The 23,378-nt window shown below is 38.8% G+C and overlaps 1 protein-coding gene across 3 annotated transcripts in view; it reads right to left on the reverse strand.

Annotated features, from left to right (window-relative positions):
• Nucleotides 1-23,378, reverse strand: part of LOC136865996 (PTS-dependent dihydroxyacetone kinase 1, dihydroxyacetone-binding subunit DhaK) — a 380,683-nt gene that overhangs the window by 281,686 nt on the left and 75,619 nt on the right. For all 3 annotated transcript variants that reach the window (XM_067142600.2, XM_067142599.2, XM_067142602.2), the window contains one exon: nucleotides 894-963. In XM_067142600.2, the coding sequence (XP_066998701.2) occupies nucleotides 894-963 (70 nt within the window). The remainder of the gene's footprint in view (nucleotides 1-893; nucleotides 964-23,378) is intronic.

The raw sequence follows: 23,378 nt of genomic DNA on the forward strand, positions 1-23,378 counted from the left end.
TTTCTTTGAACCATCTTGAGATAGCTTCTCGATATATTAATATGTGTACATATGCGTATCTGTGGTTTTCTTTTACTGTACACAACTGATTGGCCCTGCTTAAGTAGTAGGACTTTTCTAGTCGGCTCTTAAACTAATCCCAAGCTGGATAGCACACAATAATTTTGTTAGTTCCAGACAAATAATAGTGAGCATAAACATGAACTCCAATGATATCTGACTGAATACAGCCTAACTCAAATTACAGCTCTGAAATAAATACTAAAAATGAATGATGTAAAGACAAAGTTCATGAGAATCAGTAGGGGACAAGCACTCAGTCAGGAGAGCAGTCAGAATGTACAAAAGTACTGGAATGCACAACCTCCTAAATGTAGATAATTACCTACCTTGGCATAGTGATATCTAGCAAAATGTAACACATGGAACAGAAAACTGGATTTTGAATACAAATGAAGAAAGAAAGATCATAACTATTGAAAACAAAGATCAACATATGAGGAGGGATAATGGTGAATCAAGCATAACTTGGAGATTAAAGACTCTAATATTGTGCCAGAGGTTAAGAGCAGAAGATTAAGACTGGCAGGACACGTCACGAGAGTACAAGAGAACACTACGATCAAGAAAGCATGATGTGATGTACCAGATAGATGGTGGTTTCAAGTGCAGAAAGATATGACGATGGGCCTGAGGGACAGTGATGCAACAGACAGAAATAAACGGGAGCATTATGTTGGTAAGGTCAAGTACCAACTGGGGTACCAGTGGCAACAGTAGTAAATACACAAAGAGAAACTTGATCATTACATTAGATAACAATGTCTAGTTCACACTGGGTCAATCCAGCCCTTCCTGGTTTAAATTTTGAGAAGTACATGTCATACACTTACCAGCACAGAAGGGTTCATGGCCGGATCCTCCTCCAGATATGAGGCCCACTATCCCTCGCTGACGGTCCCACTGTAAAGACAACAGCTGCTGTTGTCATACAGTTCATTCTCAATACATAGCAACATTAAAACCTAGGAGGTACTAGGCAGAGCCCCTGTGTTTAGATTTTTGCTATTGTGAAAATTCTTGTTCAGTAAGCATGCAGTTCTATACAGTGGTATTTCATGATTAAAACTGTCCAGGGCTATTTTAAAATTAAAATTAAAGCCATCTGAAAAATAGAAATTCTTAGTGATGTACATCACTTCATATAAAACTACCTCTACCAAAAGGTCATGCTAATTCTTCAGTCATTAAACTTCTAAAAAACTTTGTTTTTGAAATCTTTAATAATGGAAATATAGTCCTTTAATTTAAGTATGGGAAGCATTGACACCACACTTAACCTGTTTTTCTACCATACTGTCTCTTAACCACTCTCCTCAAAGTAATAAAATGATGCAGGCAGCAGGACCTATTGGTCAACATTGGTTATATAGGCTCCTAAGGTGTACTTGGAGGAAAAAGCAAGTACCTGAAGAATGGTGTAAAGGTGTAATGATACCAGTATTTAAGAAATGTGACAATTATCAAGGAATTACACTGTTGATGCAAGTAGCCAGAATATTGAAGACAATAATAGAAAGGAGGATGAGAGGAAGAGCGAAAATAAATTTAAAAGAGGAGCAGTATGGATTTCAACAGGCAGGTCAATGATAAACCCCATATTTACCAGTGGCGGTGGGCTCTCAGGAGCACATGAGCACGTGAACACCCAGTTCTAACGCATATTCACGCATACATGGATACCGGTAATTAAAAATTGTTTCCTTTTTTCGACCTGATTGTGTCAATCGATCGAAAGCATTCGACTTACATCGAAGCTCCGTTACACTGACAGCTGTTTGTTTTGAATGACAGTGCCAGGGAGCACACTGGAGATTTTGCTATGAGCCTTAAGACTATACGCATGCGCATGGAAATGACGTCATGGTTTATGCACAGATATATCCATAAGCGAGGAGCACGGTAAGGAATCTGCCTTTCCGTCTACAACCACCCTCAAACCAGAGATAGTATTACTGTTGACCACAAGGTTCTGCCACCTCCCCTGTTACTGTTGGCCCAAAGTTACTATTGCATTACATCGCTGGAAGATTGTGCTAGTAGCTAATTCTGAACAGGTGTTCGTAATCGCGGGACCAGAAAGCCAGAGCCTCAGAGAACGCCTGAGCGACTCAGCCCCACAGTCGTAATTTTAGTTTTCTTGTACACTCACAGATCAATCTCAGGAAAATGCATCCTCGGTTATGAGAGTTCCATCTGTACAAGGAACTTTTAGTGAAATGATTTAAGTAAGTGATTTTGTACTTATTTGCGTTCTACTTTGGTATATTTTAGACGTGAACACAAATTTTGTTGTGAACCCCCTGAAAATTTGGTCATGAGCTGCCACTGATATTTACCATGATATTACTAATGGAAAAAACAGTGGGAATATGGAAAAGATCTGGTGATGGTATTCCTTAATATAGACAAGGCATATGATAGTGATAATAAAACCATAGAAAGAAAAGATTGGGAAGGCATTCAAGAGAACTAGTGAAAGCAATGTATAAGAATTGTCCAGTTGTGTCCAGACTCCAGTGGGGAGAATAGATCGGTTTAGAAACCAAACTGGACTAAAACTTATGTGTATAAGGATTATGGATGAAATTCTAAATTAAACAAAAGGTAAGATGGAGGGATATGAGAATATTGTTGTCTGCAGATGACACAGTGATCTGGGGAGTCAACAATATAGAAGTGCAAATCCAACTAGAGGCTTTAAATTACAATATTGAGAAATATGGTATGAAAATCAGTGTGGAGAAGAGCAAAACAATGGTGATGACAAGAGTATCAGGGGACAAAACCTTGAGGTTGTTGAATACTTCAAATATTTGGGAAGTGATATAATGCAAAATACAAGGTTGGATAAGGAGATAAGCAGAAGGGTACTAGTAGGAAATGCATTCTACCAGAATGTAAGGAACTTGGTGTGGAACAGAGAAGTTCCTATGATATGCAATGGATAATGTACAAGATGTACTATACCCCTATATTAACATATGCCTCAGAGACTTGGACTTTGACAGCAAGATACAAGAGTAAAATTCAGGCCAGTGAGATGAAGTTCCTGAGGAGTATAGTAGGGAAGACAAGGAGAGACAGAGTAAGAAATGTTGAGGTCAGAAAAGAGATAGGGGTAGAAAAACTTAGCAATGGGATGAAGAAGAATAAATTCGGATGGTTTGGACACGTTACGAGGATGGAGGAGGGAAGGATACCAAAACACGTGTTAGAGGCTAAGATAGAATTTCATCCATAACAATGATAAATGTAAATGGAGACAATACACTTCCCTGTCTTAGTCCTGTTTGGTTTCTATATGAATCTGTTCTCCCCACTGGAGTCTGGACACAGCTGAAACAATTCTTATACATTGATTTCACTAGTTCCTTTGATTGCCTTCCACATCCTTTTCTTTCTGGGGTAACCCACACATTTTCTCTATTAACACTATCGCATGCTTTCTCTAGATCAATGAATACCCTCACCAAATCTTTTCCATATTCCCACTGTTTTTGCATCAATAATCTCATGGTAAATATAGGGTCTATCATTGACCTGCCCTACCAAATTTCATACTGCTCTTCTTCTAAATTTCCTTCCACCCTTCCTCTCATCCTCCTTTCTATTATTCTATCCAATATTTTGGCTATTTGTGACAACAGTGTAATTCCTCAATAACTGTCACATACCTGTCAAATACTGGTATTACACCAATCATCAGATACTTGCTTTTTTCTTAGCAGCCTATGTAACCAATGTAGACCAATAGGTTCTGCTGCCTTTATCATTACCCCACATATTTAATCCATCCCTGCTGCTTTTCATGTTTTTATGTGTTTACAGCAATTTCCACTTCTGCCATTGCAATATCACTCTCTATTTCTGGATCATTCTCATTTACCACTACACTCTCTTCTGCATCATTTTTCACATTCAGGAGTTTATCAAAATAGAATTCTCACCTATTCTTTATCTCCTCTGAGTCTGTTATTACATTTCCACTCTCTTCCTTCACTTGTTTTGTGTAGATTTTTTCTTTTCTCTTATTTTTTTCAGTCCATAAGCAGAAGGGTACAAGCAGGAAATACTGTACATTCTACCAGACTTCCATCATTTACATCCTTTTCCAACTCTCGTGTGAATCGCTCCTAACATTTTTTTTTTTTTTTTTTTTGTCTTTTCCGCATTTACCACTTTCTTTACACTTTTAATTTCCTGATACTTAATCTTACTTCCTTCTTTCCTATCTATATTCCATTCTTGCCATGGTTTCTTCTTTTGTTTAACAACCTCCTTCACCTTTTCATTCCACCAAGGTGTCTCCTTTTCCTTCCTTCTCGCCGAAGTTCTGCCACAGATCTTCTCTGCACAGCTTACATATGTGTTTTTAAATTTGGTCCATTCTTCTTCTACATTTTCTATTTCTGATATGGGGATGTGCTGTTTTAATTCCTCCTTAGTTATTTTATCTTTTAATTTCCATACTTTATTTTCACCTGGGAATGTTTTTACATCCATCACCTGTTTTAGATTTATTCTCTCAACCAAAAGATAATCAACAACTATTTTTGTCCTTCTTTCACCCCAGCCATATCTAGTGATCTTTCTACTATTCTTCTTTCTAAACCTAGTGTTACCCACAATCATCCCACTTCCCTCCCAAAAATCAATCAACTTATCTTACTCACTGTTTCTTCCTCTATATCCAAATGGATCAAACATTTCTTTACCAATTCTGTCATTTCCAACCTGCACATTGAGGTCTCCCATGACTATCACTTCAGCATCAGTGATTACCTCCTCGAGTGTCTCCAAGAATTCCTCTATATTTTCCTCACTGTTTCCAGTTTGGGGCGCATAAACTTGGATGAAATCTTTCACTCCTTCTTCCGTCCTCAGTCGTACTCTGATTATTCTATCACTAACGTAGTCTACCCTATCCACATTTTCAACCAGGACTTTAACAACAATCCCTCCTACTCCATTCTTTGCCTCACCTCCTCCACTCCAATGTAGGGTATACCCTTTACTTATCCTCTCCCTTCCCTTTCCCCTCCACTAGACCTCACTCAGTGCCATCATTGCAACATTCTCTTTCTCCATAAAATCAATCAACTCCTCTGATTTTCCTGGCAGGGTCACAACATTTATTATTTCCACCTTCATAATATTAATTGCTGGTTGCCCACTTATCACAGCTCCCCCAGCACAAGAACTGTGCGTCGGTTTCAGCAGGGTACGCCTAACCTTTCCGAGGCTAATAATTACCACCACTCATTTTAGGCTATTGTTACAACAGGGTCGCCATTCCCAAAGGCATTTTAGAGCTACTGCCAGTAATTATACAGCCACCCCTTATATGGGGAACAGATGCCCTTGCAGCCACCCCTAACATGGGAAAGAAACGCTGCTGATGAATAATGTACTCATACTATTCCCCAAGTACTGGGCTGCACAATCTCCACCGTTCCGAAGTCCATCTCCTCCACTGTAGATTCTGTTGAGTTCTTCGCTCATGACCCTGAGCTGGGACCCTTACCAGATGCTACACTCTGGCTCAGTGTGCTCTGGGACTTGCATAGGCAGGGAAGCCATTCCCTGGACAGGGTTGCCTCCGAAGAGGGTCCCTGCCTGCTACCTGCTCAAAGATTACAATGCTTCACAAATTGCATAGTTCTGAAGAATTATTAGTAGAACTTTGGCTTTTTGCAAATGCTGTATGGAATACATTTAAAATACATACATCGCTCATGGGATGCAATAGTGGCACAACTCAAAAAATCACATTCTGAGATAAATGACTACGAAATTTCCCCTTAGTAGTGAAATACAAAAATCATACGATTAATGTATGGAATAAAGAACAGGCGGTACTAAATGGCTTGATAAGAGTTCAACTAATAAAAATGTTACTTGAAAATTGTTCCTTCATTCCCCGTGCTGAAGCCATGACCTAGATGTTTTGAGACGTGTCACTATTGCTGCATTGTTTTTTATGGATTATGTTGGACTGTCTTGGGAGTTTTCACCTTATAATAACAAAACAAATTTACGGACAATGCTAGAGTGTGCAATAACTCTGATTCCATATTTTTCGAGTTGCACCACTATTGCAGCCCATGAGTGACATGATCCTTCAGAATTGCCTCTTATAAAATCTCTTTCCTATTAGTGTTCTGTATACAAAATATGATATATACTACATCAAGTACATCATAAATAATAATCAATTCTGGAGAAATGCCTGAAGTAATACTAGAATGAAAATTTTGAATGTCAGGTCAGAAGGAAGATCAGAGTTGAAGCCCAGACTTTTTTTGGTTTGTCTATGAGGACAACCCCTTTTATTACAGATACAAACAATTTTAGTAATACTTTATTTTCAAAAACACCGTGAGACTTCACACATAATATTTTGCAAAGCTGATCAATCCTAGATATAGTAACAAAAGTTGAAGACATTTTAGTCCATTTTACCTCAAGCTCCACTTTTCTTCCATCTTGGTCAAAAGTAAACAGAAGGATAAAAAAGAAAAATTGTAATGTACTTCAGGATGGCCTAAAACAAAAATTTGCCTGCAGAAGATATATTCTAATTTAGGTGCTGTTGTATGATCAGTTTAGATCAGTGTACTAACATCATCATAGTGAAAATACAACTGGCTCCATGTCAAAGGAATCTTGCTAAGAAATGGGAACTAAAAATATAACATCTGTGAGGGTGAGGAGAAATTACTTTCTGCAGATTCTTTTAGTTATAATACGTAAATTTGTTTCTGGACTTATTGCATGTATATATGTACACGAGTGTGAATGAAAAAGTAAGTTATACTTCCAAGTTATGACCATTTGAAAAAAAATTGAAAACGCACACATGACGAGCAAAAAAATCATTACATTACATTTACACTACTTTTCTTTGCTATAAGCTACAATGGATTTCCGTCTATTCCTGCATTCTATAATATGGTATCTATCACAGAATTCCAAGCATAACTCACACACACTTTCGTCATTTGGTTTGTGAAATAATTTGTTGCAGCACACCTTGTGGTGAAAACCATGGATCGCCAGTCTCGTCGTCACGTGTCGCATATCATGATTTGCTTCCATCCAGGTCCTGTCTTGCATAGCAGATGTTGCATAGAAGTTATTATAAAACCACCTACACACAGGCAATACGGCTATGACAGCATACCACGTAAGTTCACTTTTCCACGTAGTCCCCAAGAGAGCCTGTAAACATTTCTCAGAAAGGTCAACCAACTTTTTGATTCCAGAGGTGTAGAAATCACCTCCAGTGCTATGTAACCACCTGGAGACAGCTGCTTTCACCGCATCATCGTTTCGGAATCGTCGTCCACCGAGATCCTTTTTCAGCTTACCGAACACATGATAATCGCTTAGTGCCAAGTCTGAACTGTATGGAGGGTGTTGTCATACCTCCCACTTGAATCGCTGCAGCAAATCAAACGCTTGGCAGACCATGTGAGGTGTTGCATTATCATACAACAAAATCACACCAGTGCTCAATTTTCCCCGCCGTTTCTCTTTAACTGCCTTATGCAACCAATTCAGCATTTGACAAACAAAGCAGAGTTCACTGTCGTGCCTTTTGTCATAAATTCCATATGCACCACACCCTCCATGTCAAAGAAGACTGTCGCCATTACCTTTCCTTCTGAATGTTGGACCTTGGCCTTCTTTCGTGGAGGTGGTGTGGTGTGCACCCAATCCATCGATGTTTCCTTTGTTTCGGGGGTGAAGTGGTAGACCCACATTTCATCCCCTGTGATGATTCACCATAGAAACTCGTTACCCTTCACAGAATACCATCGCAAAAATGCCAGTGACGATTGGACAGAAAACAACATTACTGTATGAAAAACAGTTATATTGTGAGAAAAGGGCATTGAGTGGACGGGTGAAATACCTTTACGTTGTCATACCAATAACGTATTTAAACGTGCCGCTACAGTACATTCACTCGGCAGTTCACTCGGTAGTTCGCCTCTGTGGTGTAGTGGTTAGTGTGATAAGCTGCCACCCCCGGAGGCCCGGGTTCGATTTCCGGCTCTGCCATGAAATTTGAAAAGTGGTACGAGGGCTGGAACGGGGTCCACTCAGCCTCGGGAGGTCAACTGAGTAGAGGTGGGTTCGATTCCCTCCTCAGCCATTCTGGAAGTGGTTTTCCGTGGTTTCCCACTTCTCCTCCAGGCAAACGCCGGGATGGTACCTAACTTAAAACACTGGTGAGCATACGTGGGATCCATCTTTGACACAGTTTACAAAACCATTATTAAGAACATTTTGTTTTTTGTTTAATGACCTTGAAAAATCCAAAACAATTATCATGAATCCGAAGCTTCCCACAGGAAAGGCCCTACGCAAGATCCATAAAGCTGACATCCCCATAAGACACATTATCAATTTCAGAAATAGTTCGACTTATGAAGTATCTCAGTTCATTCACAAATTCCTTAAATCACACTATCATTTTCAAGCCAATACGTCAGTGAAAAATTCCATAGAATTTTGTAATAGAATTAAATACTTTAATTTATCCAAACACCACACATTTCATTCATTCGATATTACTAACATGTATGCTAATGTGCCCAATAACAACACCGTACATTTGATTAAGAGCAGTCTTTCCCAGTTCAGTATAGGCAAAATAGAAGAATTCATTCAGATTCTGAAATTTACATTGAATAACAGTTTCTTCACTTTCAGTAATGTCATTTACCAACAGATGGGTCTTCCCATGGGGTCACCAGCTTCAGGGATCCTTGCGGATATTTGCATCAATCATTTAGAGCACTCTCACATCATTGGTAAGGTTAACAGCATTCAACATTGTACATGCTATGTAGATGACACATTTGTTCTTTTAGACTCCCATATTACCAACAGCAATACAGTACTAGAACTTCTCAACTCCACTGACCCACCTATAAAATTCATCATAGAGTCAGAAAACAATAATGCCCTTAATTACCTGGACTTAACCATTATGGGCAACTGCAACAACACTTTATCCTTTAATATATATACAGAAAACCCACCCACACCATCAATGCCAGCCAACAAACTTCTCTGCACCCAGACAAACATAAGAAAGTAGCTTACAATAGCATCGTACTCAAAGCATTAACTGCTCCTTTATCTCGCAAGAATTACAAAAAAGGAATTAATACTATTTACAATATTGCAGAATACAACAGTTTCAGTCGAACCTTCATCAAAAGAATCATCAATAGATATAAGAGCAGACCCAAGACTACCCTAGAAAAAGATTCTGCTCCTAAAGAGAAGTTTTCCACTTTCACAATCAATAGTAGTAGCATTTACCCAATTTCTAATATCTTTAAAGAACACAACATTAAAATAACGTTTAGAACCTCCCACACCAACTCCAGACTTATTTTCAATACACATAATGTCAACAAGAATCTACATATATAAAATAAGAGTTTTGTCTGTACATTGCTCAGAATTTGAAAAGAATGGTATTTCTGTATCGATCATGTCCACAGTAACAAGAAAATGCAGTTTTTACTTTTCCATAATATCTGTCTGTATGTCTGTCTGTATGTATGTACACGCATCACGAGAAAACGGCTGAAGAGAATTTAATAAAAATCGGTATGTAAAGTCGCTACAATGTAGGCTATAAAACATTTTATTCACGCTGAGTGAAATGGTAGTTTAGGGGAAGGCCTAAAATTATTTCTCAAATATTTATATTATTAGTGGTCATTTCGATAAATACTACATAACTAAAGTTATATAGAAATTAATTTCCGATCAGTCTTATGCCTTTTTACCGTACCGGCTATGATGACACACATATTCATGAATTCGGATTTTTGTTGCTAAGTCCATATCAACGCCGAGCCCCGAGAAAATGGGTAAACAGAATTTAATGAAAATCAGTACATTGGGTTGGAGAATAAGAAGCTACAGTTTAAGCTATAAACAATGGTATTCACCCTGAGTGAAATGGTAGCTTAGGGGAAGGCACCTAAAATTTCATTTTTAAATACCTATGTTCTTAGTCCTATAGAAAAGTACTACATAACAAAAGTTATAGAGAATACAATTTCCGATCATTTATGTTTTATTAAGTTTTACCGTACCGACTATGATAAGAGTGGTATTTCAGAACCAGAAGACAAGTAATAATGTGAAGGCCTACAATATCAAAAGCGTGTAACATTGATCAACAATAACATTACACTGACCGTTGTTTGTTGTAATGTTCTTTGTCTCTTATGCTGACATTCAACTCCGATAGATGGGATTACTGCTGCGTACCGAGTATAACAGTCTAACTGAATATTGGCGGGAAATAACTGAGGAGTTAGATAACTTTCTTCTTTAGCATGCCATTCTTCTGGTTCATACATTTTCTGATACCGCTGGTACGTATCCCACTGGTTCAATATAATATTACAGCTATTCGATACCTACTTGGATGCGCTGTTTTGAATGAGCAGTGTACGCACTTAAGTCAGAGGCTCAGTTAGTAGTAGCAGTATGAACTGGTCTAGAATTACAATTTAGGCCTATTCCAAATTATAGTACCACAATTCACTAAATAACTCAAAATTCAACCCTGAAAAGAGCCTTTTCTTAAGAAAAGCTTCTTCCTCTTCACTTTTATTAAATCTACATTCATTTTATTCCAAATTAGCAGTGAAGATGTGGTTTCTTCTCTGCTTGGAGGAAAAATTGACTCCACGTCAAATAGTTCTTTCCCCCGCCAGTGTGGGGAATTGAGATTTTCCGACTCATCGGGTACTCCCAGGAAACATAAGTAAATGGGCATAGTTTTTGCCCTGGGACTATCCACTATTCGAACCCCTCCTCGCCGAAAAAAAGGCGAAGATTGTTCACGGATCACGGATGTCTATGTCTTGGTCATTCCAGCTCTGTAGCTTTGGGCTGTTAGTTCTGTTCGTTAAAAGTAAGAAAATGTGTGGGTTTTTATTTGATCGAGTATTTCATATAAAAGCATTGCTTTTAATCGCGCCATTCCTACTGACGTCATTGTAATGACCCATGTTCATTTCAGTTGGGAAAACTACTAAGAGAGTCTTTCTGAGAATCTATAAAGGCAGGCGGAGAGCGAGTGCCTGCCATTATAATGAAAACTCCCCAACCTGATTGTGACTGATGGTAGGCAAGCTGGCCTACCATTACAATGAAAATTCCCTAACCGAGTCTTCATATGAGAAAAGACGTTGGTGATTTCCCCGTCGTGTTTCTAGGGCAATGTTAAGAGCCATGCAACTTAATACAATCTTGCTCACAACGTTTACACTACCTAACCTAGAATTCTGTATAGCCTACAGTTTAGAATTCTGTAGTGAAGCACGGGTACATCAGCTAGTTAATAATAGATAACTTGAACTCCAGAATGTACAAATTAGAATGCCAATCCTGTAATTCCACCTATGTCGGTCAAACAGGCCGCAATTTTGTCATAAGAATGCCGAACATTGCAACGCTCTCAAATATAATTGTTTTTCAGCTATGAGTGCAGCATCATAAAGAACACAGCCACGAATACATAACAATAGATAAAGATCTTAAGACCTTGCATTATGAGCAAAAAGGCACCTTGCTCAACATTCTCAAGAGCATCTACATCAATATAGATAAGTTTAGGAACCCCTCTTATAATTTAAATGAAATCAACAAAAAAAGAACAATCTACATGAAACATTCATTCCATATATTTGTCAGCATTTCTATAATAAAACAAACCTCTCATCCATCTCTCCAACTCAACACCACTCCTCCCTCTCCCCACCAGCTCTGCACCTCCCTCCCCTTCCCCCTTCACTCCTCCCATCCTCGCAAACACAGCTGAACCAACAATAGACACGGTCAGTGAGAACAAGACCGTTAAATTTGAGAAGGTCAGGCCGTTCGAGAGGGCAACTGTTTAATAAGTAAGTTTAAAGTCCTTCTTTACTCTTATTTTTTACTTATTAGCCCAAGTTTCTCATAAAACCTCATTTTCTCCATTACAGATTTGAACTTCATTGGCAGTTTCCACTATGTGTCACATACATTTTACCTGGCATTTGTTTCCTTCTCAAACATAGTTTCTCAATTTTTTGCTGCCCTCTTGACTTCTTAAAATAAGGCAAACACAGATGAGCCAAGATTAGACACGATTAGTGAGAACAGGACCACTAAATTTGAGAAGGTCAGGTTGTTCAAGAGGGCAACTATTTAATACATTTTTTTGAACGTCATTAGCGGTTTCCACTGTGACACATACATTTTACCTGGCACTTGTTTTCTTGTCAAACATAGTTTCTCCATTTTTCGCTGCCCTCTATTTGTGATGGTAACTCAACGAAGACGGATTGTCATTTTAAATTTTAGCACAGTAAATTCATCCTCGGTTTTAACTGTAGCACACTGCACATTTTAGACTAAGAGTGAAGTATTCACAAAAATTCACACAAAATGCTGTCAGTTGTGTACACTAATTTTATTTACAATATTTATAAGTTTCCCATCAATAAACCACCATTTTTAACAACTACCTATCATGAAGAATGCAACTACTGCATGTCAACTACCAACTCTACAAAACTAATTCACATACTTCAAACAAGACTTCTACACAGGTCTCATCTAAACAACTCCTGTTAAACCATAACTCAACGCCACCATCAAGATCGCCTACTTATATATATTGCCTGGCCAGGCTTCTAGAAGAATATATTTTCTTGTAAATTCTAGCGTGCCTAAAGCCTAGTTATAATGTAAAGAACATTCTACAGCCATCTAGTGTCAAAGATACACCATTCTGGATATTACAGTGTGTTGCACAATATTGTAGTGGATTATATATCGTATATACAGGTAATAATAAATTATATACTGTTAATTACAAGTACTTACATTAACTAAACTCATATTACTATATATACAGCACATATTTCATGACATAACCTCACAAATAATACAATCATAAATAATGATAATGATACTAATACTAATAAGTGGATGTAAACACTTCACAGCCATACCTCACAAGTCATAATAAGAATAATCATGAAAAAAATAATCATAATTCAAGCTCGGTATTGGCATTATTTACCCATGGGTTAGAGAATACTGTTTGCATGTTTTATCAGTCTATTGGGTGTCAAGAGGTCCATAACATTGCCATAATCACTTATTGTTTTAATTCCGCCATGTCTCATTTGTTTTCATTCTTTTCTTCATTATATTTCAACACATTTTTTAGCATCAATTATGTAAAAAACCTTTAACCTTTTATTACTGAAGATGGCTCAAACGAGTTGAAACATGAATGACTATTACTACTCCATCTAATGATGGAGATGTGTATGTATCAAATAGGAGGGCATATTAAATTTCCTTTGTAAAGTGAAAACCGTCAATACGGAATGATTCTAATATCTTGTAATAAAATCCAAGGTGCTGGTGAACAATGGAGAACACACTGTCATATAAAGTGTTCAGCATGCTGGCAATTTCCTGCAGTGTTATGGACCGATTCTCTCTATTGATCCCATCCACACAGTCAACATTTGCAATGGTACTGGACATTGAGGGCCTGCCTTCACGATATTCGTCCATGAGATCTGTGCATCCGGTGTCAAATTGCTTACACCACTTTACAATACCTGAGCGACAAATTGCACATACACCATCTACAGCAGTGATTTCATGATGAATGTCTGTGCAATTGAACTGTTTAGCCCATAGAAATCTGATCATTGTACACACCTCCAATTTAGAGTGAACATCTAGTTGACGCGCCATTGAGCCTAGCCCGCTCTGCACACACAATATGATGGGATACCACAGCAAACTTCCTATCGGATGTGTCAGCAGTTACTGTAACTTGCTCCGCATTGGTCATAGTCACAACACACAGCGTGCTCTCGCAGTGAGCTGGTGTAACTTACTTTTTGATTTGCCCTCGTATCTTTTGAATAGTGATACTTACAAATCCTAGGCGTGCATAAGCAGCATATCTTTTCTTGGGATTACTCTAGACCACTTAGAGAAATGCTTATTTTCAGGTGGTGAGAAGAAATGTTTACCTTTATCTGACCAGACCAACATTCCAACACAAATCACAACAGCATATTTACACACACACACACACACACACACACACACACACACACACACACGCACACGCACTCTCTCTCTCTCTCTCTCTCTCTCTCTCTCTCTCTCTCTCTCTCTCTCTCTATTCCCAAATATACTTAAAAATTACAAGTAAAACATGTGCACTCAGTATAAACAATGCCATCTATGCATCCTAAGTGATCATTGCGCTGCAGTAGTTACTCTCTACGCCATACCCACAATTTTGTCCATTGTTGTAATGGGAAGTGAGTTGAAGTGCTCTCACTCACTATTTCTATTCACTACACCAATAGTTTCAAGCAGCCAAATCATTGCTTATACGTCTGGACATGACCGTTGGAAAATACAGGAATCAGGTTGACTATATTATTGGTTCTAGAAGATGGAGGAGTGCCACTACAGCAGCAAAAGCTTTACCAGGTGCAGATTGTGAACCGGATTGCAAATTGCTGATGTGTAAATTACAAGTGAAACTTAGACAGAGACGTAAGGGTACCCTTCGCCCAAGATATGACCTATAAAACATTCCAGAAAGTTTTAAAATATCACTTACAAATCGTTCTGAAGCCTTAAATCTTCGTCACTGGGAACCAAATGAATTGTGGTGTGAAATTAAGGACTTCATCAAGGAGAAATATGACCATAATAAATCAAGGGTTACAGTGAAGAGGAAATCAAAATGAATGTCATATAGAACAATGCAAATAGCTAAAACGAGAAAGGAAGCTAAAATTCAATAGGAGAGAGAACTCATGTCAATGCTGAACTGAGAGTTTCAGGGAAGAGTTGGAGAAGATAAAAGAGAGTACTTTAGCAACATCTGTACTAGTTTAGAATTGGAGAACAAAAAAAAGGCAATATGAGAAAAGTATTCCAATATACACTGACTTAGGAAATGTCATGGGATAGTCACCTAATAGCGTGTGGGGCCTCCTCTGGCCCTGCAAACTGCAGTGAGACGCCGTGGAAGAGAGTCGACAAGTCCTTGGTAGTCCTCTGGACGCAGCTGACACCAAATCATTTGCAGAGCGGCCGCTAATGCTGGTCTGTTCGTGGGTGCAGGATCCATGGTATAGAGCCTGCGTTCCAGGACATCCCAGATAGGCTCGATAGGGTTCATATCGGGGCTCCTGGGTGGCCATGGCAGTCGTTGGAGATCCGCTGCATGTTCCTGGAACCATTCCCGGGTGATGTGGGAGCGATGTGGCGGCGCGTTATCATCTTGAAACACTGCAGAACCGTCTGGGCGCTGGAAGGCCAAAAATGGATGGAGATGGTCTCCGAGCAGCTCAACATACCGCGTACTATTCGAAGTCTCTTCCAGAACAACTAGGGGGCCCATTCCATACCAGAAAAATGCACCTCAGACCATAACAGGGACACTAGCGCCCTGGACCACACCTTCGAGGCAGGGGGGATCCATCGCTTCATGTGGTCTGTGCCACACACGGTGCCTCCCATCGGCATGGTACAGTTGAATTCGTGATTCGTCCAACCACATCCACTATGCCATTGTTCCAGTGTCCATCCCTGGTGACTGGCGACAAATGCGAGTCATTGTGCCCGATGGCGTTGGGTTAACTGTGGCACCCGTGTGCAGCGCCGGCTCCCATACCCCCATAGAACCCATGTTCTTATGGATTGTCCACTGGGAGACGTGTCTAACATGGCCTGTGCTGAATTGAGCCATGATTTGTTGCACGGTTGCCCGTCTGTCACTATTGACAATCCATCTCAGATGTCGCCGGTCACAGTCATCGAGGGTGGCTGGACCATAGAGTTAGTAAATAATACACTAGAGGTAGCATTGGTGCCACCGTCTACGAGAGAATCACTGTATCAAGCGGAGCATGTTGAAATCGCAGCTGTTTGGCAAAAAGATCACTCAGCTCTATTCATCAATGTAAATTGGGGACTTTTAAAACTGTGTGGATGTCTGTCTGTTAGGTCATCAGCCCAGAGGCTGGTTGGATCCTCAAATAGCACCACCAAAGGTTATGCGGTTATAAGGAAACCCCAAAAACCAATGGCAGCACCAAAATGAGGCGTACTAGGCAAGATGAGGAGTGAGGTAGTTTGCCATTGCTTTCCTCACTGGGTCAGAAAGTATTATTGAAGCACGACTGACCCTATGAGCAGCACCTTTCGTAACACTCAGATGCACTAGTCATGCTCTGAATGTCATTACTCAGCACTACCCATACCCCAGCAACTTCCATATTGTCACAGCCATGGATGTTGACTGGGACTTTGGTGGAAGCTACACTTTACTCTGGCCTGTGCCAAGAGATGGATGCAAAAGTACTGTATCCATATAGATACGGTTTAAATTTCTTACATGTAAACATTCTCAGATACTACAATCTACTTGCAATGCTTCTCTCCAGTAAAAAAGAAAGCCCTCAAAGCATAAATACATGAGAAATGCGTGATAAAAGAGGATGGTGTTCAGCTGCAGTTAAGTAACACAAAATCAATTTACTGTTCATATTAAGTCTTCTAACAACATACGTTTAGGGGGAGGGCACATACTGTATATTTTGCTATCTTTTGTGTAAATGACCAGGACTTTGCTATAATTCTGCCCAACAAACGAAAATGTCCTCTCTCGTACGAAGCAGATGAGAGAGTTTTTAGGCCGAAAAGCGTTGGCGAGATTTTGGGGTAAAGTAGACAAAATATTGTCATCAACAGTTTAGATGCTGGCTTTCTGACCCCAAGTTGGCAGGTTCGAGTCTGGCTCAGTACGGTTATACTTGAAGATGCTCAAATATGTCAGCCTCTTGTAGCTAAATTTACCGGCACATGAAAAAAATCCCGTAGGAAAAAATTCCGACTCCTCAGCGTCTCTGAAAACTGCGTAAGTAGTTACTGGGATGTAAAGCTAATATTATTATTATTACTGTAGATGTTTTCTAAATGCGATTACAAGTGAAAATATGACACTCGCTTGTTGTTCAGCCTATTATGGAGTTTTTATTTAGCTTTTTCTGAAATGTATGATTTGCTTTAAGATGTTAACTTGTAAAATGATTTCTGTTAATGGAAAGGGAAAGTAGTAAATTATATGGTATAAGAGAACTGAATAAATACTTACAATAATTTTTACAATTTGCTTTACGTTGCACCGACACAGATGGGCCTTATGGCGACAATGGGATAGGAAAGGTTTAGGAGTGGGAAGGAAGCGCGCATGGGCTTAAATCAGGTACATCCCCAGCATTTGCCTGGTGTGAAAATGGTAAACTACAGAAAACCATCTTCAGTGTGCTGGCAGTGGGGTTTTAACCCACTATTTCCCGAAAGCAAGCTTACAGCTGCGTGGCCCTAACTGCATTGCCAACTCAATCGGTCAATAATTTACGTATTATGCTTGTATGTAGTCCTATATGCCATTTGAGTCCTTTACTTTCATGAATATTAATTCATGAAAGTAAAGGACTCAGATGTTCACATGGTGTTGCACATTTAGTCTCTAAATTTTAACGTCTTGTAAGGTATGAATGGGGACTGCTACATGTATTGTACGAAGGGAAAGCAACAAACTGTATATGCAGAAAATATATTCAATAGCTTTTAATATTATAAATACACACAGAAAGTGAAAAACGGAGCACAATTGCAGAGTGTCATGCACAACTTTTCTTATTTTCTTTTTTGTACCAATTTGCTTTACGTCGCACCGACACACATAGGTCTTCAAGTATTTATTTATTTTCCACCTAGTCGATACAATGATTGCTTAAGGCAATTTAATGGTTAAAAGTGGTACATGTTTCGTATATTATCAACATCTTCAGCCACATAACACTGTTTAGATGAAAAAATATATAAATTGACAAAGTAATGCTTTAGAGGAAGTGTCCTTAAAATTAACATAAGATTGACAACATGACAATTACTTTGTCAATTTATATATTTTTTCATCTAAACAGTGTTATGTGGCTGAAGATGTTGATAATATACGAAACATGTACCACTTTTAACCATTAAATTGCCTTAAGCAATCATTGTATCGACTAGGTGGAAAATAAATAAATACTTAATTGTGAATCTATTGAAGTGCGATACGGACCATGAAGCTGATTTTATGTAACACATAGGTCTTACGGCGACTATGGGAACAAAACGACTGTGGCCTTAATTAAGGTGTAAAAATTGGAAACCATCTTCAGGGCTGCCGACAGTGGGGTTCAAGCTGACAGCTATGTGACCTAAAGCCTGCAGCCACTCGCTCGGTATCATGCACATGATTTTTCTGGATTTTTGCTTTCAAAAGCATGGCCATTCAGTAAAAGGAAAATGTCATCCCTTATATTTCCTAAATCTTTAATTTCATTCTTCTAGGTAAGATCCAATTAATCTCATTCACGCTGACAAGGGAATCAGTCACAAAGTCAACCCAAGTAGGCCAGTTCACATGTCAATAAGTGTCATACAAAGTATTATTTTATATGCACGGAAATTAATTTCAAGGAAACATACCTGTGAAATGATACGCCACTGCCCTTTATGAACCTCTCTATGGAGCCATAAGCTGCACAGGAGACCGGCACTTTCCTTCAGAGAAGTATATACTTCAATTTATCAGGAAGCTCCAGTAGTGATAGTGCCAAACAATCCAACTTTTGCCAAACAGCACGCTCGTTCAACTTCACACGTGACTGCAGCGCCAATGATATCTCTAGTGTATAATTTACTGACTCTATGGGCTGGACGGCCGGTCGTTCGTCTGCTGTGGACGGTGACACCCGCATTCAACCATTCACAATACACGACACCCGCATTCAACCATTCACGATACACCCTGGACACGGTAGATCATGTGAAGCCGAATTCCCGCACCACTTCCGAAATCGCACTTCCCATCCGTCGAGCACCGACCACCATACCCCGTATTATAAATTTACTCATTCAGGACAAATATTTTAGGTTCCCTATGGGAATCAACATCTACACCATACCCCGTTCGAACGGTGTCAGCTCACGACGACGTTCTATGTTACACCTGTCACATGCACAGCCACTGCTCAGAAGGTCTCCTATACAACTGTCGCTGGCACAGGGGGCGTGTGGTGCACAGACAACACACCTGCGCATCAGTGCTCCGCTATCCCATGACATTTGCTCAGTCAGTGTACATCTAGTTTGAGAAAAAAGTTTCAACGAAGGGTAAGAATAGTTAAGGATGTCAGTGGTCAGTTAATAAATGATGAATCAGTGATTAAACACAGGTGTAAAGAGTATAATGAGGACTTGTATGAACAAGATGTACAGAGTGACCCAAAAGTCTGTTAACATCTGACAAGGCAGTACTTCACAGATATTGGCAGTAGAGACACACATGATTGGCATGATATGAGGTTTTATTGACACCAAAATAAAGTAAATAAATCTTCACTAACAATGCCTTTTCTGGTAACGTTAACATGCGTGATTACAGGTGCATCTGACACTCTCTCTCATGACAGCTCCCGATTATATCGTACATGGGTCTCGTGTGGCATCACTGACTTATTGCTGTCCAGTGCCATCTGTTGGCCTGTTTGTGAACCAATTTTTGGTGTCAATAAATCCCCAATTCATGCCAGTCCTCTCTACCTCCAATATTCTGTGCAGTATTGCCCCGTCAAATGTTAATGGACTTTTTGGTCACCCTGTACATGATGAGAGCCCAATGGAAGAGTTTAAATTTGATCTGAAACCTCTAGTGTTGGAAGATGAAGTAAGATCTGCTCTTAAATCATTAGAAAACCAAAAGGCCTGTGGGATTGATGGAATTCCAACTGAAATATGGCAAGCTACAAAACAAGGTTCAGTCAAAGTTTTAACAGCATTGCCAGCAGATTTGAAAAACTTCAACATGGTCCACTGATTGGAAAGGATCCATATATTTTTCTATACCAAAAAAAAAAAATGGAGACCTGTTGGACTGCACAAACTACTGTACAATCGCACTAATATCACATGGTAATAAGGTGGTGTTAAAGATCATGCAATGAAGATTAGAACTGTCCAAAACTCAAGCTGGATTTAGGAAAGATAGAGGAACCAGAGATATCATTAGTGATATGCGTTGGATGTTAGAGAGAGCAAAGAAATGCCAGAAATAACTCTATGTCTTTACTGATTATAAGAAAGCCTATGATAGTGTAAACGCAGGAAGATGCGAGATATCCTTAGATAGATGGGTACACCTGAACATCTTGTTGTCCTGATGCATAACCTCTATCTACAAGAAGAGGCCGCAGTTAGAACTGAGCAAGGTGATACAGACTGGTTTTCAGTTGGTAAGGCGGTAAGGCAGGGATGCATATTTTCTCCTTATCTCTTCAACTTACATGCTGAGTACATATATCATGAGAGAAGCTGGAACATATGAGACCTTTTGCTTTTGTGGATTTAGGATTGGTGATTGGAATATAACAACCTACATTATGAAGACAGCACCACTTTGATAACTGAAAGTAAGGATGTCCTGGAAGCTCTTATACTGAAATTGAAAAAGAAAAGTGAGAAGATGGGACTCCATCTACACATTGGTAAGACAAAGATTTTTAAAACAGGAACACTTTCAAATATCAAGATACATGATGAAGTGATCAATGTGATATATAATTTTTGTTTGCTGGGTTCAACCAGTAGTGGCAATTAGGGAGCAAGGGGGCAGTTGTCCCCCACTTTTTGGAGATAATATTACATTTTTATTCCATTTTAGCTGGCTGAAACTAGGAATTATACGAATTATTAAAAAAAGCCATTTGTACAAGCCCTGTTGTCTTATCAGATAATTCTTTACTTTATTTTCTTTAATCATTACCAAAATTATTAGCGGAAATACTCACAAAATGTCCTTCATCCCGGCTAACCTATATGTATAGCGCCACAGCAAATAGTGGAGAACCGAGCTCGATAGCTGCAGTCTCTTAAGTGCGGCCAGTATCCAGTAATCGGGAGATCGTGGGTTTGAGTCCCACTGTCGGCAGCCTTGAAGATGGTTTTCCGTGGTTTCCCATTTTCACACCAGGCAAATGCCGGGGCTGTACCATAATTAAGGCCACGGCCTCTTCCTTCCAACTCCTAGGCCTTTCCTATCCCATCGTCGCCATAAGACCTGTCTGTGTCAGTGCGACATAAAGCTAATAGCAATAGTGGAGACTTTGCCTGTGCTATGAGAAAGAGTACCAGGGCTATATTTTTTTGCTAAGGTCATAGACACTGAGGTATGATTCACCACCTTGCTGCGTGCATTTGTCAGTCTGGCAGTTTCTTTAGTGTCTGTTAGGTTTTTAGTGTATAGTCAAATACTAAGTGATTTTAATTGTATAATTATATCGTATTTCTTTTTAATTGTAAAAAATGTGTAATATTGTTTCTTTGGTGAAAGTTTTATAGTATAGTATTGAATCAAAATCTCAAAAAAACAATTATTACCACATTTAAGTTGGTAAACTGTCAATCTTTACCTCTCTGTCGAAATTTGCTGAGAGAGCTTAAAAAACTTACCATTTTGTGGACTTTTTTTTTTTTTTCTGATGTACATACCCTCCTCCCCCGCTATATCCTCAAACCCAAGTACTGTTTATTGTCTGTATATTTTTTCCCCCCCCTCACTTTTAGTTCCCAATCACCGCTACTGGGTTCAACCATAAGTAATAATGGCTCTAGCAGTTGAGAGATCTGCCAATGATTAGCATTTGGCAGGGCAACATTTTAAGGCCTACATAAGATCTTCAGGTCATCAGATGTATCTGTGCATACTAAGATATTAGTCTTTCCTATAGTAATATATGGATGTGAAAGCTGGACCATAAAAAATCATGACAGAAAGTGCATTGATGCATTTGGGCTATGGCATCAGAGAAGGATTTTGCATGTACCTTGGACAGCCAAGAAGACGAACAAGTGGGTCATTCAGAACATCAATCCAGGTGTATCTCTTGAGGTATACATTACAAGGTTACACCTATTTTCTTTTTGGGCATACTATGAGGCATTTTAAATGCTTGGAAAAGGCGATCATGGTTGGAATGGTGGAAGGGACTCAAAAAAACGAGGCTGGCCGGCATTGAGATGGATAGATATCATCTAACTTGCCATTAATATGCCCTTGCAAGATCTGAAAAGCCTTCTAGAAAAGAGAAGCATCTGGAAACACTCCATCCATGCAGTCACTAGAGTCAACACTGACTTTATGGCACCTAGTCAAGTCAAAGTAGCCTAGTTATTACTTAGTATAATAGTGATGTGAGAGAGATCCAGTCAGTGGAATAAAGAATTTGTGTTGGTGTCTGTTGGTAGTAAGCCACATTAATGATTGTTTTAAAAATTTTACATTGAGTAATTCTCTTGGTGTTTGGTAGATTATGTACTGTAAGTTAGGTTTACTTTGTTTCATATCTGGGCTGGGGGTATTAGAAAATAATATTCCAACTTATTTTTTGTTTTAAATAGTTTTCATGGTAGGATACCTACTTATAAAAACAAAAATAAAAAACAAAAATAAAATAAAAAAGGTTATTATATGGAATTGTACCTTCCACACTTTCTACATTTATATTTGTATAGGTACTAGAAACAATAGTTTATACAGTACTTTAAGATCCATTGCACCTATCATGAAGGAAACATGTCTTTAAATAAGCAAAGTACAATACTGGTAGCAAAGTAAACATAATTCAAATAAAAAGATTTCAAGAAAATATTAGGTATTTCGTTGATAAGTTATTGGTGGTAATTACCACTATTTACTTCACATATTCAGCTGTTGGCATTTGGTCAAGTAAATCAACTGATTCGTATATTTGTAGTTCAAATCTCAGGCATAGTTCAAGAGAAGTTATTGAGTCACTGTTTTAGACATGTTTCCTTGTACATTCAGTATGTCAGTATAACAACAACAACATTAATAAAAATAATAACACAGAATAGCATCACAGGGAGGCTTTCAGCTATCATTTGAGAAAACCAAGTACGAGTGTATGTAGAATTTTCAGCAAAAGTGCAACAAAGATAAAACTGAAATGGCATGTGGGACAATTTCATAAGTATCTTTTTTTTTAAATACTTTGGAGAAATAATTCTTCCTTCAGGATTAGACAGTTTGTCCAATACAGAAAGTACCTCAAAACTTCAGAGGGCATTTAAGATCACTACAATACATGAGTAATGTC

Source organism: Anabrus simplex, chromosome 3 (assembly GCF_040414725.1).
Source record: "Anabrus simplex isolate iqAnaSimp1 chromosome 3, ASM4041472v1, whole genome shotgun sequence".
In the NCBI taxonomy this organism is placed as follows: domain Eukaryota; kingdom Metazoa; phylum Arthropoda; class Insecta; order Orthoptera; family Tettigoniidae; genus Anabrus; species Anabrus simplex.